The sequence below is a fragment of the Mangifera indica genome, chromosome 16, assembly GCF_011075055.1.
Source record: "Mangifera indica cultivar Alphonso chromosome 16, CATAS_Mindica_2.1, whole genome shotgun sequence".
Taxonomy (NCBI): Eukaryota; Viridiplantae; Streptophyta; class Magnoliopsida; order Sapindales; family Anacardiaceae; genus Mangifera; species Mangifera indica.
Window position 1 is genome coordinate 297,662 of NC_058152.1, and position 16,854 is coordinate 314,515.

Here is a 16,854-nt window from a genome sequence, read left to right on the forward strand (position 1 = left end):
AAGTTAAGAGACGCTCTCATTTTAAGTACTTTTTAGAATTAAGTCCTTCTCATGACACCAATCTTGTAATATTTGCTTAAACTTCATCGAAATACTTTTCCAGAGTAATTAATAACATAATCGTGGATATAAGTTTCTGAGAAATGAGTCGAATTATATTAAAAACTTTTTTATGTTTTATCCTTTTTACATTTTATTTATTTCACTTTAGTGAATAATAGAATTAATTAACCAATACTCATAATCATATATTTTGTATAAAACTCTAAATTGCGTACATTAATTAAGATGAAAAATCTCATCAACACATGTTATCAATAAATATCATCTAATATATTTTTTATTCACCGATACTACATACAAACTCTTCCATATAAATTGATACGACAAAATCCTATTATTGCATCCATCGCAAGTAGAGCAGCTAGTCAAGTTATGGAATGTCAAACTTGGACCTAGAAAATTTAGGTTCGATTCCATACTTTCGCAAATAGATTTAAATGCATATATTAACATTTTTTGATATGTTTATACTAATATTTGACGGTGGGTTGTTGGGCTATTTTGATGGGATTTACTAACTTCGTGCTCGAACTCAATTAAGTGGAATTTCTTATTAAAAAAAATCTTTTATTATCAAATCACTTGTCTCTATAATTAATATTTATTAAATTGAATTTGCATACAAATTCTTCCATTCACGTAAAAAAAAGTTTACTTGACAAGTTTATATATATTATTTTCTACAATCCATTTCACCTAGCCGTTACTTACGAACCTTGAGATTTCAAAATTACACAAGAAATCTTCATGATTTAACTCTTCCATATTCAATCTTATAAAAAGGAATTTTCCAGAAAAAAATTAACAAGGTATAATAATTGTCTTATGATATATTTTCAATACAATAGTGATTGTATGAGCAAATTTAGTGATTAAACTTACCATATTATTATTATTAATGATGCCACCTAAAGATTTTGGTAAATTTTTAAATTTTTAAAGGAATGTTATTTATTAAAAACGAGTTAGTTTCGACAAATTGGTTAATTAATAAAAACATCAGTTAAGGGGGAAATTGATGAAGAAAATGTAATGCTACTCAGTAGTAATCTCATAAAAGATGGGGGGTCTTATGGTAATATGCTAAAAATGATAAAGATAACAGTAACACGTGTCAATCGTGCATTCCAAACACTTCGTTGAAACGCTTTAATAAAAAGAGCAATGCTATGTACCCATTTTTGGTACACAATCTATGTACATAGTGATGTGTCATCATATAATTAGGTAATTTTAAAACATGTGTCATCATATAATAAAGAAATATCCAATCACATGATAATATCTCATTTATGTACCTAAATTGTGTATCCAAATTATATACAAAAAATGGGTATATATAGTTTTATTGTAATAAAAAAATGTGGAAGTGGGCTCATAAACCTAATCTTTGTCAATTGAACTGTGTAAGCCCTAAAATTCGACCCAAACGAAAGTTTATCAAGTTATTCAATATTTGGGCTTAAATATTACAACTGTCCAAAATTTTTTTCGTTTAATCTAAAAGCCCAAATGGGTGCAAATTTTTTTCCGTCCACTTGACAATGTTGGATCACTTAGGCCGACTTTCATCCCTGCTCATACATTTCACTTTAACTTCAACACATTCCTTTCATTCAACCTCCACTTCCCCGGCTGTCCTCTCCCCGCCACCCTGCTTCGTCCCAGTCATGCCATCACTCCCAGCTGCATCTGGTGGAGGCCAACAAGCAGCTTTCGTTGGCAACACCACTACTGTCGTTTACAGCTCAATCGTTACCGTGTTGCTGGCTTCACAGGCTGTCGAAGCATGACCATATCTTCACCTTCATTAGCCACCAAGATTACTTTGATTCCAAAATTGCTCTGAATAATTCTTGGGCTACATCTAAAGATAGACTTTCCCGTCGTTTAGGTCAATCTAATAAATCTGAAACCAAAAATAGAAATTTGCCGACTTTGCTTACGCAAAATGCTAATAAATGATATTACAGATTAGTTTTGTTTCATTGTCTTGAACATATATTGTCACGATGTAGTAATTTTAAAATGTTTAAAGATTGTGTGAGGATTAGTAACGGGTGCTTTTTAAATCCTGGTTTATACCCAAAATAAAATTGGAAACCTGAACTTTTAAATGATCCGAGTAAGAACATCACAAATAAACCCTAAATGAGCCTGTTGACACAAACAGAAGGTAAATTTTGGTCATGCAAAATTCAATTCCTGTAATACTAAATCAAGAACATATCTCAAGCACTGCAACCTTTTTATTTCCTCTCCATTGAGATTAGATGTGCCAACAAAACGGTAACGTTGAACTGGTCTCAAGCATAAAATAAAACCATGCAGTTAGTGACTGGCTTGTCAAAAAGAAATTTTCGCACATTCCAATCCCAGAGGGTAATAAATTTTGCAAACAATTCATATGACAAGTCTTAATACCGAGTATGTACACGACACTCCAGCCTGATTGATTCAATGAAGTTTGATGCCCTTTCTATATAGTAAATATATATTCGACAGAAAAGGCGCTTGAATAATTCCGCTCCAATTGAACTATTCCAGCACTCCATTTGACGGCCAACAACCGTATGGTATTCAACATTGATAATAATCTACTGACCTGAATTCCCTAAAAGACGTTCCACAGCAGCATGGACATTTCCTGCAGTGGCAATTAACGCTCGTATGTTTTCTTGAGTATCAAAGAAACCCATTTCTTGAAGTTGTGACAATTGAGTGGCATATAATTGTTCCGGGGGCACTGAAAAAATTAATTAAGATGAGTACAATATAGACAAATATTAGTCACACAAAACAGTAAAGAGGTTGGAGTGTAACCATCAGATCTGGGTGCAGCCAGGCTGCCAGCTCCAAGTCCACCAAACATGTTCATCAGCATCTCCAACCCACCCATATTAGGTGCTCCTAGAAATACAAATTTCACATTAATGTAACAAGATAAATGAGCAAAAAAATTAAAGAAAAGCACAAAGTATAACTTTTAGCACATACACATACAAGACAACATGGGAAACACAAACAAAATATAGAAAACTGACAGAACATCAATAGGGATCTATGGGGTAACTAAGCAAAACACCATTGTCAGGAACAATTTTCCGTACAAAGAACATATACCAGACGGCAATCTGAGCAGAATACAGAAAATGGTCAGACACTCAACATGAGGGATCTTTCTAATGGCCTTACTAACCAATCTCACTAAGAATATGTTTGCTGATGAAAGAAGAATTCTTATTTTAAAAAAAAAAATCTTTCATTAGGTAAGAGGGATCTCATATCTATGACAAAACACCATTCGCATTTAAAGCTTGCTAACTGCAGCAATGATAATTTTGTAGGGTATGCAGTAAAGTAATAATGTTCCTCAAAATCACCAAAGATGATTGTAGAAATAATAATTCTAGAAAAAGAGAAACTCAGGAAAAAGAAAGGATGTACAGTCAACTGGATACCTGCCCCTAAACCAGTCTGGCCTGGTTCCCTGCAAGAGAGCACCAAATTTAGGGAGTACATTAAGTTAAGCTAATTAATATAATAATAGTACTTCAAATATATATAATTACAATTAATCTACTTCAAAAAATGAACACACACTAGCCTGATCACTGAAATGAAAAATGTGCCACTAAAATAACCTTAGAAGTTGAACCTTTTGAAAAAATCTACACCACCAAAGGTTTTAGTGTGCTCATGACACCAGAAAGGAAAACAATTTAATTCCACCCCTTCTCATTTCTTTCTTACTTGTTACATGCTAATATTCTAAACTGGAAGGAACCTGAAAATAGATAAATAATATTTTAAACTGGAAGGAACCTGAAAATAGATAAATCCTGATGCTAACTATGACAAAGGCTTTTTATCAGGCTAAGTCCGTTTCTGTTATTACCCCAAGGTCAAAAAAAACATTGTATGCCAACCCCCTGATTAAAAGTTTAAAACAATGGCTCACAACCCAATTTCTAGAATGAGTTCTCTAAAGCAACAAGCTCAAACCAAAAGAGTTATCCAGATAACAGAACTAAATCTAATGTAAAGCACTATATTTTGACAAAAAAAGGCTTTCCAAAAAAAAGATAAGATTCCATTCAAGATTCCTTATCAAATAAAACCCAATCCAACAAAAAAATGGACTTAATCCTGACAAACTGCATCTGGCTACATCAAGTCTTCCAGAAAAAAATAAGAAAATCAAGCTACTGCTTACTGGGTAGACTGTGCCCGGCCAAGCTGAGCCAATAGGGACTGCTGCAAAGTCAACATTTGCTGCAAGAGAGAAGAAAAAGTGAAAAACAATAAGCAGCTCACATGCCAACCTTACCAGCACAACATTACACCCACTACAATTCCAAAATTATTCCTACACAAAAAGCCTTCAAACTTCAAATAATATCATTATAGGTTTGGATGAAAAAAAATTCACACACAAAGCTCAGTAGCTTATAAAGGAAAACAAAATCACAGTATGCAATTCCAACCCAGCACGCCATATGTACTTTTGCCACTGTGAAGGTATTAGATGGCAGATGGATGGAGAAACAAATGTGTGCCTTAACATCAACTTTGTTTCATGAGCAATAACGAGGATCAAGGGTTCCGAGAGAGGAGGACGAGGAGATAAGATATACATTGAGCAAAAGCATGGCTGAACAGCTGCAATAAACATACCTGCATTGTCTCAGGAGAAGTCAACTGACGAAGAAATTCAGGATTTTGCATCATTTCTCTGAGTTGAGAATTGGAATCAAGTATGCTACGCATCTGGGGATTAAGCCCAAGAATCTGAAACCTCATAATGTTAGATAACATGATTCATCAACCTGAATCATACCTTTGGAAAGAGATGGTAAAACTTTATACCTGGTTCATGTACTGTGGGTTGGAGAGAAGACTTTGCATCATTTGTGAAATAGCTGGATTCTGCATCATCTGATTCAGTGAATTAGAATCCTGCATGGCACCCAACAAGCTTTCAAACCCTGGGAGACCAAGTCCACCTAAGCCAGCAGGTGTCGGTGTCCTAGTATCCCCAACTATATTAGACCTTGTGGTGTTAGTTGGGGCACCTCCAGCTGCTAAATTTAAACTTAGTCAAGAACTGGTTAGCAGGAAGTAATGAACATATATTAAACAGAGCTTTTAAACACAACTGATAAATTTGAAAAAAGAAAAAGGAAGAAAAATTGTCTGCCCGAAATAATATAAAAATATAGAAAAATAACTTAAAAAATGTAGTTGCAACCATTCAAACACTAGAGTATAGCATACAAACTGTTTCCTCCAAGTTCCACAAGATCTCACAAAAAAGGGTTAAGTCAGCCTAGGAATCTGTTGAAACAATTAAAAGAAAAAAAGATCCCGTTTGTCAGATGCAAAATTTATGCTAAACCCATCATATTTCACACATAGCTAAATGTAGATGTCTTAATGAATTCCTTATCTACTGAAATCCAGAAAATGATAAAACAATGATGGACAAATAAATTACTTAAGAACCAAACATCATTAATAAAAAAACCAAAGGCATAAACTGCTTAGAACTTTGAATATCTTGAATTAAACAAGAATTAAGACAGTGTGAAAGCTTACTGCCACCAGATGCCCAAGGATTAGGAAGTGGGTTAGTATTGGGAGCAGGAGAACCAGTAGTATCAGAATTAGTGGTTGATGGGTTAGTTGATCCATCTCTAGCTTGATTCCCAGCTTGATTGCCCAAGAGAGCAGCAAAAGGATTTGCAGTCTCATTTCCAGCATTTCCAGTCATTGAGGTTGCATTAAGAAATGGTTCCTGAACAGTTTCATACATACGCCGAAGCATATTGAATCCTTCAGGAGAGGATTCAATGTTGCTCATTGCTCTATCAGTATTCCGCATCATTTCACGCATGAGCTCAGGGTTTCTAGCTGCTTCAAGCGTCTGGCGTAGTGTACCTGGATCATTAAGTACATGTGCTAGTTCAGGGTTTCGATCAATGATTTCACGCATTTGAGGATTGTTCATGATCAAGTTTCGCATTATCTCTGGGTTATTCATGAGGTTCTGCACGACAGGCATGTTCATTATTTCTCTCATAATGTTAGGGTTTCGAGTCAACTGTTGCTGCACTTGCTCAAACTCAGGAAGTCCAGCTCCAAACAATCCACCAGGAGCACCAGTGCCAGCTAAGCCATTCATGCCAAGACCAGGAAACAGAGAAGCTCCAAAGCCAGATCCTCCCATAGCATCACCTTCATTTGTTCCCACCACTCTAGCAGTATTTTGAGTTGGAGTTGAACCTCCAGTATTGGTTGCTCCTGAAGGGTTTGCTGCTGCTGCTGCAAAACCACGAACCAAGTGCACAGTGTGATCTGCCTCCAGACCTAACCATCAAAGAAAAAGAACGGTCACATTAATCATAGTACATAACATTGCAAAAATCTTTACTTCTCACAAATTCAATCTAGTATGTTTCCATCATATAAAAAAATTTACACTGGTTAACTGTTTGCCCCAATAAAGTGCACAATGTGATTCTAGGCCAAATATTATTTCCAGTGGATGCCATTGACAATGTCACGGCACAATTCCTAGCTAAAATGCTCAGGCAAGCAGCAAAGAAGAGTTGATTAATTATAATAACAATTACAGAAATTGTACTACAGGATAAGGGACAGGTGTTGCCTAAAAATGATTTTAAAAACTCTTTGAGATGCTATCCTCTGAATTCTACTCTGTACCATGTTCCACGGAAACACAGGAAACTCCTTCCCAGTTTTAACGTAACTGAGGACTTACAAATTTAAATTAACTGACTACAAATACAACACCACTTATTTATAATAAATAATTTCGTTCACCATGCTTTTAAACATTACAAAAGACAAAGCACTGGTAACTCAATAAGATAATTCCCTTCCTTCTATAAACCTTGATTTTCTGTCCAGCTTCCTTGGTATAATTACAATTTGTAAATCAGATGTTTTGTGTTATATTTCCCCCTTGCTTCCCATCTATCATCCAATTCCCCATGTGACCTTTTTTACTTTCCTCCCTCCTTCTTTCACGCTTATCTTAATTCTACCGAACACCCTAAAGAAAAATCATATAAATAAACCCAAATGAAGTGTAAAAATCACTGTTAATCGAAGAGGTGTTAGATGGTGGCATCTTTTAAGAAGTAAAACAGACTGTCACAACAATATAAAACCCAAAATTGTATCCTAATCCCTAAAACAAGCCCATTTCTCTTTATATCATCCACATCAATCACTCAACAAATCAAACAGAAGATTCCACAACATCAATAAAAAAAAAAAAGGTTAAAAAATTAATATTATTAAAAAAAATGAATTGGAGTACCATAGCTTTTTAGGGTTTGATCGTCCTTCAAGATCCGACCCTTGTAAATCAAGCGCTGTTGCTCCGGTGGAATTTCGCACTTCTCTGAGAGAACAGCTTTGAAAGTTTCAACGGAGGATTCGAGATCGATATCCACAGAGAATTTCGAGCCGTTGGAACATCTGACATTGACCTTAACCGCATCTCCACCGTTCGCTTCGCCAAACTCCTCCACTGCTCCGTCTACTCCACCCCCCATCCTCGGGAGGCCCCTTCTATAATATTAAAAGGTAAAAAAAAAAACTAAACAAAAACAAAAACAAACACAAACCGATCTATCAAATTAAAATTATACCAAACCCTAACCCTAAAATAACGAAAAAAATAAAAATCGATTCGATAAAAAGAAAAAAAAAACCCAAAACGAAACAAAGCGTCGGTGCGCGTGTGTTGTTTTGTGGCATGATATGATGAAAATGGCGAATCGCGTGAGAGTCAGTTGCGGTTAACTCACCTACGACAGAAGCCGAGAACAACAAAAGTACGATAATTAAATAACGAAGAGGACGAACGAGAGAAAGGAGAGTTATTTGTTGGCTGTGGAGCTTTGTTGAAGAAAAGGATCCGTGTGATGTTCACGAGCTGATAGCGCGAGTATGTGTTTCACTCGAGAGAGGAAGAGGTGGGCTGTCTGTATAGGATAATTGCCCAATGGCCAATGGATTTTCTGCAAAGCTTGACGGGAAATTCGCTCCAACTCGACGCTACGACACGCGTTACTAGAATATTCTAATTGTGTTATCAGGCTCGTTTAATGGGCCAAAGTGTGGGCTCCTTTGGGGCTAATGAGCAGATGACGATTTGGTGCCCCAATCGTTAATGAAGATGTCAGGTTTTTTGAATGAAGAAAGGTGTTAGTTTTTGCTGTGGACAAACTTGAGTTTGGTCCAGAGAGTTCAGTTCGAACAAATCAAGCTTAAACAGAGTTAGTTCTGGTTAGAGGTAATGAGCTAAGCTACTAATTTTTGGTTCAAGCTTAGCTCAATGACATTTAGACAAAATATATTTTCCCAAGTAAAGAAGTTTTTAGTTCGAGTTCGAATTTAAGATAATAATAGCTAAGTGGAATTCAACTCAAAAATTATGTTTTAACTCTATAACTTATATATTTATCAATTATTCTTAATATTTAAAGTTCGAGGGTTATATTTTAAGAATGTCAACGTAAAATTTGACATTTTTAGTGGTAGTTGATATTTTAATTGAATTGAGTTGGAAGCTTACGAGCTTATCAAGCCAACCAATAAAAAGATTGAGATCAACTGGATTTGAATCAATTCATGACTAACTTATTAATAACTCTAACACAATTACACCCCTAATTTGGTAAACTCAATCAAATCACATAGAAAGTCAATAATAAATTCATCTTTTTTGTTGACTTTTCATCATCTTTATTGAGTTTTTTTCTTCTTCATTGGTTCTTTTTCTTCGTCATTTTCAATAACCCTTTTTCTTCTTCAATGATTTCTTTAGAGATTCATTACTAACTTGAACAAGTTAAGTTCGAGTTCAAACTCAAACTAACTGTTTTTAATTTTAGCCAAACTCAAACAAACCTTTGACCAGATTTAACTAAACTAAAATTTACTGGTATTTGGTTTGGGTAATGTTTTATTATCAAAATAAAGAAATTACTTTAAAGATAAATTATTAAGAAAATTATTGGGTATAAATAATTATTATGTTTGATAAAATTTGGTAGGAATAAATAATTATTGTGTTTAGTTAAACATAATAAAATAATATTAGTAAATTATATTACTTAAATGTTCTTAAATATAATTATTTTTAAATATTTCGATATTATTTATTATATTAATTATAAATAAATTTTATTTTTGTCTAAAAAAATTAATAAATAATAATATAATTATACTAAAATTAAAATTAACTTAGTAATTTTTTAATATTTAAAGTAAAAATGATAATCAGATTATTATCTATACTAAAATTTAAAACATGATTGTAAAAACCCAATTCAATAATCTCCTCCTTAATTTAAAAATTGACTCAGTCCATACTAACTATTAAGTTTCAATCAAGTTGGTTTCATTCACTTATGCAAGTTTTAAAACACAAATATCACATAGATCGATCATAGATCACATGGTAGTGAAAAATTAAAAAAAAAAAAAAGTTTTATTAGTTAAAAAACTTGTTTTCACTCTTAAGAAGTGTAAAATAACAATCATACCCTTAAATCATTCAGTATATATATTTTTAAATTAAGCTGCAAAATTCTAACTGTGACTTTCTTTATTGTTTATGATTATACTGGAGTATAATGTACGGCTTGCAAATATTAGGGATGGAAATGTAATTAACTGCAATAAATTCGTCTCTGTCAGCGGTTAAAAGCTAGAAGCTCACACATACTGTGCTCCATCGCCGAAGAGCGCGCCATGAAGTAGTTGTTCTGATGGCAACAATCTTTAAAGCTAAAGATGGTCTATTATCTCGTTTCAAATCTTTAACTTGGAGTCAGGTGCCTCTCTATCTTTCTTTACACAATTTGCTTTTATATTTTCTTCATCCGCCTGAGGCATTTCTTCGAACACTTTGTAATCGTTTAAGTACTTGTGATTTTCGGACAGAGATTCAGCCATTCTTTGCAGCCTCAATTCTCCCGTGAAATGAGTTCTAGTTCTTTGAATTACAAAGGTTTGCATTGTGTGAAAGTTTGTTTCTGTGTTTTGAATTGCCATAATTCTTAGTGCAATCATGTGATTGAGTAATTTTGAATTAGAGATAAAAGTACCGCACAATCACATGATTAAACTTGTTAGTGGATGCAGTATTACTCTTTGAATTATATTTGTGCAGCCATTGTAATAGTTTCATGCAGTTTTATGTTCAAGAGACTTAATTTTGGTGGTTGTTTTGGTGTGTAGTTGACGTGTCAAAATGGAGAAAAGTAAATGCGAAGACTCTTGGGATAAATAGTTCTGTGATTCCATTACCCTCCTGGATTGTCTTGAAAATTCTGAGAAATAAAGGTGCATGACTTCTGTTTACTTTCTGTTTTAAGTTTAAATTATGTGGTCAGTCATGTTTAATGAAGTTTATGTGACCAGAAGAGATCATAATTTGGAAAGCCGATTTAAAGGCAAAGGGTCATTTGTGCAATTAGGTTGGCCTATTGGCTAAGCATGCCTACTAAAAAGCTGGATGTGTTAAGCTAAAGTGTATTTCATTCTGCCAAATATTGAATCACTGCTTGTTTCATTTTATTGCAGTTATAGGTTATATAATGCATTCTATCTTATTCTACATGAATTTGGATTTTCTTATTTGTTCATGTTTGTTTATACCTTTTACTCATATGATGCAGGTTTCCAGTCTTATTTAGTTGGTGGATGTGTAAGAGATTTAGTCCTGAATAAAATACCCAAAGATTATGATGTGATCACTACAGCTAACCTTAAACAGGTTCTGTAGCGCTGCTTTACTTTTCTCATCTTGAATTCCTGTTTGTAATTTATGAAAATTGCTTGTGAATGAAAGGTTCAATTGTCGGTTTTGCAATATCCTTCTGCAGGTTCGGAGGCAATTTCATCGTTGTGAGATTGTTGGACGGCGGTTTCCAATATGCCGGGTGCATATTAAAGATTCTGTGATTGAGGTCAGCTCTATTGGTACAAATGCTTGTGTGTTTTTCCCCATTGGGCTATACTCTTCCTGGTATAATATTGTTTGGCTTTTAATCAAGTTTCCTATCTAAATTTTTATTCAGGTTTCAAGTTTTGAAACAGTGGCAAAGCATGCTGAAGGAAAAGAAGAAATTCTTTTATCTCAAGCTCCCCATGGCTGTGATGAAAAAGACTTAATTCGCTGGAGAAACAGCATGCACCGGGACTTCACAATTAACAGGTATGATTTGTTCTTTCATTCATTTGTTTATGTTTTCTCTTGGGAAATGATCTTTGTAATTAATGTAGTCGAAGTTGGCTTGTGACTTGAATCTGATTTCTTAATAGCAATTGTTTTGAACTCATGAAAACAGTTTATTTTACGACCCTTTTCTGAATATAATCTATGATTACACCAATGGAATGACAGATTTGAGGTCCTTGAAGGTAATTCTTTACTTTCATTAATAAAATCTACATACATTTTGCAAATTTGATTTCAATTTTTGCTGTATGAAGTTTCTTGATATTGGTTTTTACTCATTTTATTTTATGGTCTTATGGAATCAGCTACGAACATTAATTCCTGCCTACTTGTCATTCAAAGAGGACTGTGGTGGGTACATCTATCTTTTGTAACTACTGCCTTTCAGCACTTTGAAATTTTGATTGAGATGTTGATTATGGTGTTGAAGTATCACCGACTGGAAATCTGTTTGCAATCCCTTTCTACAGCTAGGATATTGAGGGGCTTAAGAATTGCAGCTCGTCTGGGCATGTCATTTTCAAAGGATACTGAGACTGCTATACGAGACCTTTCATCATCTGTTGAGAAACTGGACAAGGTATTTGGGATGAGTTGGAGAAGGTCATCATCCTACTTGAATTTCTTGTTTTAGATCATTAGGCTTTTCATGGTGTCGTATCTTCCCATTTATTTTTTTTGTACATGAAAGAGTTCTTACATACTTCCCATCCTCATTTCCATTCACCAAGTCTAGTTTTTGAGGTATTATTCATGGATCTGTTGTCATTGCTTGTCCAATAAATGTCAGTATATGTTACACAACTTTTTCACTTTGTTTGTTCAGTCCAGGAAAATGATGGAATTGAACTACATGATGTCTTATGGGGCAGCTGAGACTTCTGTTTGTTTGCTTCGAAGATACAAACTTTTGAAGTTTTTTCTTCCATTCCATGTTCGTATTTTCTTGATTTTATATATGCCATGTTACATCACAGGTGTTCGGTTGGATTCAACTTTATGTCTGACATGGATTCTATTGCAGGAAGCATATCTTGATGAACAGGCTAGTGAAACAACTGTTCATAATTCCATGATGCTAATGGTAAGCTTTATGTCATGGAAAAGCAAGTTCCTCACTATGTCATAACTGTATAAATGATGAAGACCCTCCCATCAAATGAAATATAGGGATCGACACCAAGCCATATTTTGTGTTGTGGAATAGTGATGCTTGACATTGATTTATTTGGAACCACAGAATAAGATGGGAATGTATTGAAATACTTGGGAGTATATTTTGTGATGCAGAATAGTAATGATTGTTCATAAAAATTTCTGGATTTGTTGTTGTTGAGCAATAATTGGTTTATTCTAGAAATTGCTAGCAATTTGGGATTGACGATATCTATTCGGATAAAAATATTATTTTTGAAATATCAAGCTTGAATTAAATGTGATAGTCTGCTCAAAACTGAAATTGATATATTTGGTCGTAATTTGAGAAGTTTGGTTGTCATAACAGTACGATGTTCAGTGAGAAATATGGAATGAGATCTCTTAGTTGTTTCTAATATGATCTCATTCCCATGTTACTAATATGACATTATTTGTATTGGAATATATATGTGTTCCTTTCGATTGTTTAACTCTAGCTTGTTTTGAGCTGAATCCAATGTTTAGTCTCTAAGACAGCAGTTTACTGATGGTTTTACTTCTGCCCTTATTTTTATTATTATTGTTATTATTTTTTGTGCAGAAAATGTTATTTAATTTGGATAAGCTGGTTTCTTGTGATCGGCCGGCTGATTGCATTTTGTGGTGAGCCAACTGTTTACTTTTCTTATTATTAATAATCATGATATGATACTGATCACAATTGTGGTTAGAAACTTGGTATCATAATCTGGGATTGAAGTTTTTTTTTTAGTTTACAGAGGTTTCATGATTCTCCCGTTAAACTTTGACTTCATGATTATAATCTATTCTGTAGTAACTCACTACAGATGATGGAACAACCACTGTTGTTAAGGTGTCAGAACCAGTAGCATTGTAAAAAGCATATTGATCATCCTAACTTATACAATTGTTGTGCAGTTTATATCCTGAATTAAACTGGGATTTGTTAATCTATTTGGTCATTCGGTATTTTCTTTTTTTTTTCATTTTTGCAATCAGGATTCTGTGTTTGGGATGCAATTGGTGATCTTATTTTGTGTTTTGTGTAGGGTAGGACTGTTGGCATTTCACCAGGCATTAGTCAGTAACCCACAAGATGCTTTTGTGATCTGGGTTTTTGCTTCTGTTCTGTATAATGGAAAATGGGAGGAAGGAGTTAAATTTGCAAGAGAACATGCGAAAGATCAAGTAAATTTTGTACCTGAGATCTCAGGGTTTTCTGAAATTGAATCAGATGAAGAACTTGCAGCAAAAGTTACTGAGTTAGCATCTTTAGTTCAAGATTGTGTCAATGGTTTTTCGAATGAGACAAACTCTTACATGGTAAGTGCATTTAAATTTGGTGTATTTTATATTGCTAATAACTTTTTCGAGTTCACATTATGTAACAATGTTCTAATAAATAGTACTTTGTCCAGCATATTTGTGATAATCTGGAATTTAGTATCGGACGATGCCTCCTATCACTTTTGAAATAATAGTCACTGTTGAGCAGAATATCTGATTTCCAGCTAATTAACCCAGTGTGCCTAAGATTTTTCTTTAGTAGTATAGTAAGACAATCAACAAGCATATGTGTGCATCTTTCTCTTCCATATTACATGGTAATGTGTTAGGATCTCAAGTATAAGGTATGAGAGTTGGATCTCACATTGGAAAATATAGACTTCTAATGTGGGGTTTATATGGTCTTGGGCTCTCTAATCTCAATAGCTAGTTTTTGCGGTGTGGTTCTTCTAAAGTTCATATTATTTGTTATTAGAGCCACTATCACATCTCTCAGCCAAAATTGTGTGGCACGGGGGGTGACGCTAACATTGCAGTGTTCGTTCGGGGATAGTAAGGAGCGAGTGTACAACTAGTTCGTGTGAGTGTCGGGGTTGTAGAGTGTGGTGATATATTATGATTCTAAGTGTAAAGTATGAGACTTGAATCTCATATTAGAAAATATGGGTTACAATGCTAGCACACAGCTAGCCTGCATAGGCACCGGGGCTATGAAACGTGGTAGAATGTTAGACTCTCAAGTGCAAGGTATGAGATTTGAATTCTACATTGGAAAGTATAATGTGAGGTTTATATGATCTTGAGCTTTCCAATTTCAATAGTTAGTTTTTGAGGTATGGTTCTCTCAAAATTTATATCATAATGCCTTTACATAGGCAGACATGTTGTGTTAGGAATTGCACAAGTATACCAGTTTAAGGCAAAATGACTACTTGGTGTACTATAGTGCAGACCTTACCTAAGTTTATTCTAAGTTCTCTCACCTCAAATTTGAGTTTAAACTTTTTCTATACATTATTCTGCAATCTGGCTTAGGTGATCCTGCTGATAACTATGACTTAGGCCTACTTAAGTAGTTCTTTTTTTTGGCAGCTAACATGATAAAAAGATTAGCATTGCAGCCCTGTTTGTAATTCTGGGAAAACCAATTGATTATGTCTCTATGTACTATATACATTTTTTCTTTATTTCTGTTTTTTGGAACAAATACCCATATATTATTTGGAAGTTTTAGATATTTGTATGTGAATTAAAACATGTGGTTATCCAGGTGTTTATTTCAAAGAAAATAGGGGCAGATGTTTGCCAAATTTTTGATGTACTGGTGAATTCTATTGAAATCTACGACAAACGAAGAAAGAGTTTCATGATTGATTATTACTTGCTTGGAAAGGGACATATACCTGAGACGAGATTTGTTCTTGGCAAAATTATTTTGAAAACCATCAGTGGTGGGCATGCTGGAGGAGAGAGGGAGGTTGATGAGGAGAAGAATGGTAAGTGGTTGTTGGACTCAGTTGAGAAAAGTTGCCACCCGAGACCCTCTGATTTGGCAAAGAATGAATTTTTGAGCAAGAAGAATAGAAAGCATAGTCTAGCAAATTCTGACATGGAAGCAAATCTAGAAAGAACCAAAAAGAAGAAGTTAGCGGGGAAGAACCACAGCCTTTCTGAGCTGGAGCCAAATATGAACAATCAGGACGAGGTTCCAAAAGAGGAGAGCAACCAGAAAGGTAAGGAGCACCAGAATGTGGCTGAGAGTTTCCAATTAGCCAAAGAAGATACAAGGATAACACAAGAAAACATACCAGAGAAGAAAGATTGTCATTCATCATTAGAGGAGGTGATCTCTAAGAAGATTAATAAACTCAAGGACGTAGTTAATGAGAAGAAAAGCAGTCCACGGCCACTATCTAGTCTCTTCAGATAGAAGTAACTGCATTTATTTGCTGTACAACATATATTAAAACTCCTCAACTCAGTTTTACCTTATAATTGACAACCGGCTGGTAAAATACCCCTCTCCCTTAATCCTGCTTTTATGAGTAATGCCTGTCTCATCCATTCAATTATTCAACTTAATCTTCTCTATTTTTGCTTCCAATATGCAGACTCTTCAGGTGTAGTAATTTAAAGGCAGTGAATGAGTGAAGGCTACAAGTTTTGGGTTGATCATGATGTCTCCATTTCTGGGCTGCTGCTTTTTGTGTTTGCAATGAATGTGTAAAAGAGCCATTCACCAAAGTTTTTGTAGAGAGTTTCCATCATTAGCAGTTGTTTTCCTTCTGGAACTAACAATCTGTCAGATATATATTAGGCGGCAATTTTGACTTCACAATGGTTCAGTTGAGGTAGCAAAGGGGAGCATCAGGGGTTGCTGATCTACCATTTATGTACACAAAATTCTCAGTCCAGGTAAATGAACAGAAACATAACAGAAGAGTGTAGTTTATTTGAGATATTGAGTTGTTGATGTTGGTTATGTTTGGTAGTAGAATGGTGTGAAATAAGTTGTGTGGATATTATAGATTTGTGGTTATTAGTATTATTTCTGTGAACATTCTTAATAGCTTATTTATTATATTACTTTAAAGACAAAGTACCTCTACGTTTTGAATGTAATGAAATGACAAAATCTCTCGGAAAATGATTGACCTTTTATGTTAAAGATCTCCATTATCTTTGTTAAGTGGTTTAGGGGTGGATGCGATCCAAGTTAGCTTAGGATAGGATTGTTTGGCTCTACTGAGTCGAATCTGAGCTTAAGTTTTGTTTTTTCGAATCCAGTTTGAGATTGTTGTCTCATGGGTGTCACCACACTAAGACTCATTTCATTTTTGAGGTTTTTTTAATTATTTTTTTCTTTTTTACTGACATCATTAAATTTAAACTGAATTTGAGTTGGCTATATTGAATTCAATTTAAGTTCTAAGTTAGCCTTTGTTTCGGCTTCCTTTGAGTCCATGCTCAAAGATGATGTGAACATTCGTTCGGCTGATGTTGTCCTTCCAAAGTGTTTTTTTTTTTTTTCAAATAATTCAGGCACCGGTCTATAACCCTAA

At 34.4% G+C, this 16,854-nt stretch overlaps 2 protein-coding genes across 5 annotated transcripts; one reads left to right on the plus strand and one right to left on the minus strand.

Moving 5' to 3' along the window:
- Positions 1–2,290: 2,290 nt before the first annotated feature.
- LOC123199070 (ubiquitin domain-containing protein DSK2b-like) lies at positions 2,291–8,102 on the minus strand. 4 transcript variants are annotated; one of them, XM_044613897.1, is made up of 9 exons: positions 7,905–8,102; positions 7,412–7,665; positions 5,662–6,432; positions 4,933–5,147; positions 4,741–4,854; positions 4,280–4,338; positions 3,525–3,553; positions 2,887–2,973; positions 2,291–2,809 (listed from the first exon to the last, which is right to left on the minus strand). In XM_044613897.1, exons 2-9 carry the CDS (start codon positions 7,647–7,649, stop codon positions 2,661–2,663), a joined length of 1,662 nt encoding a protein of 553 aa, XP_044469832.1. In that variant the 5' UTR covers positions 7,650–7,665; positions 7,905–8,102; the 3' UTR covers positions 2,291–2,660. The 4 variants fall into 4 exon arrangements, with proteins under 4 accessions (XP_044469832.1, XP_044469831.1, XP_044469833.1 ...); XM_044613896.1 differs by having other exon boundaries at positions 7,412–7,698; XM_044613898.1 differs by having other exon boundaries at positions 4,933–5,144; positions 7,412–7,693; positions 7,905–8,101.
- Positions 8,103–9,731: 1,629 nt separating this feature from the next.
- LOC123199358 lies at positions 9,732–16,385 on the plus strand. The gene is made up of 15 exons (XM_044614327.1): positions 9,732–9,938; positions 10,048–10,114; positions 10,345–10,449; positions 10,785–10,882; positions 10,992–11,075; positions 11,187–11,323; positions 11,457–11,529; positions 11,653–11,698; positions 11,818–11,927; positions 12,174–12,281; positions 12,372–12,431; positions 13,086–13,147; positions 13,555–13,828; positions 15,063–15,801; positions 15,904–16,385. The coding sequence occupies exons 1-14, from the start codon at positions 9,873–9,875 to the stop codon at positions 15,720–15,722; spliced, it is 1,950 nt and encodes a 649-aa protein (XP_044470262.1). The 5' UTR covers positions 9,732–9,872; the 3' UTR covers positions 15,723–15,801; positions 15,904–16,385.
- The last annotated feature ends 469 nt before the right edge of the window (positions 16,386–16,854 follow it).

Coding starts and splice junctions, on each gene's coding strand:
- LOC123199358 (XM_044614327.1), top strand. CDS start 9,873: ATGGCAACAATCTTTAAAGCTAAAGATGGTCTATTATCTCGTTTCAAA. Junction 9,939..10,047: donor AATCTTTAACTTGGAGTCAG/GTGCCTCTCTAT, acceptor ATTTTCGGACAG/AGATTCAGCCATTCTTTGCA. Junction 12,432..13,085: donor ATAATTCCATGATGCTAATG/GTAAGCTTTATG, acceptor TTTTTTGTGCAG/AAAATGTTATTTAATTTGGA.
- LOC123199070 (XM_044613897.1), bottom strand. CDS start 7,649: ATGGGGGGTGGAGTAGACGGAGCAGTGGAGGAGTTTGGCGAAGCGAAC. Junction 4,855..4,932: donor ACCCACAGTACATGAACCAG/GTATAAAGTTTT, acceptor ATGAGGTTTCAG/ATTCTTGGGCTTAATCCCCA. Junction 3,554..4,279: donor GGCCGGGCACAGTCTACCCA/GTAAGCAGTAGC, acceptor GCTCTCTTGCAG/GGAACCAGGCCAGACTGGTT.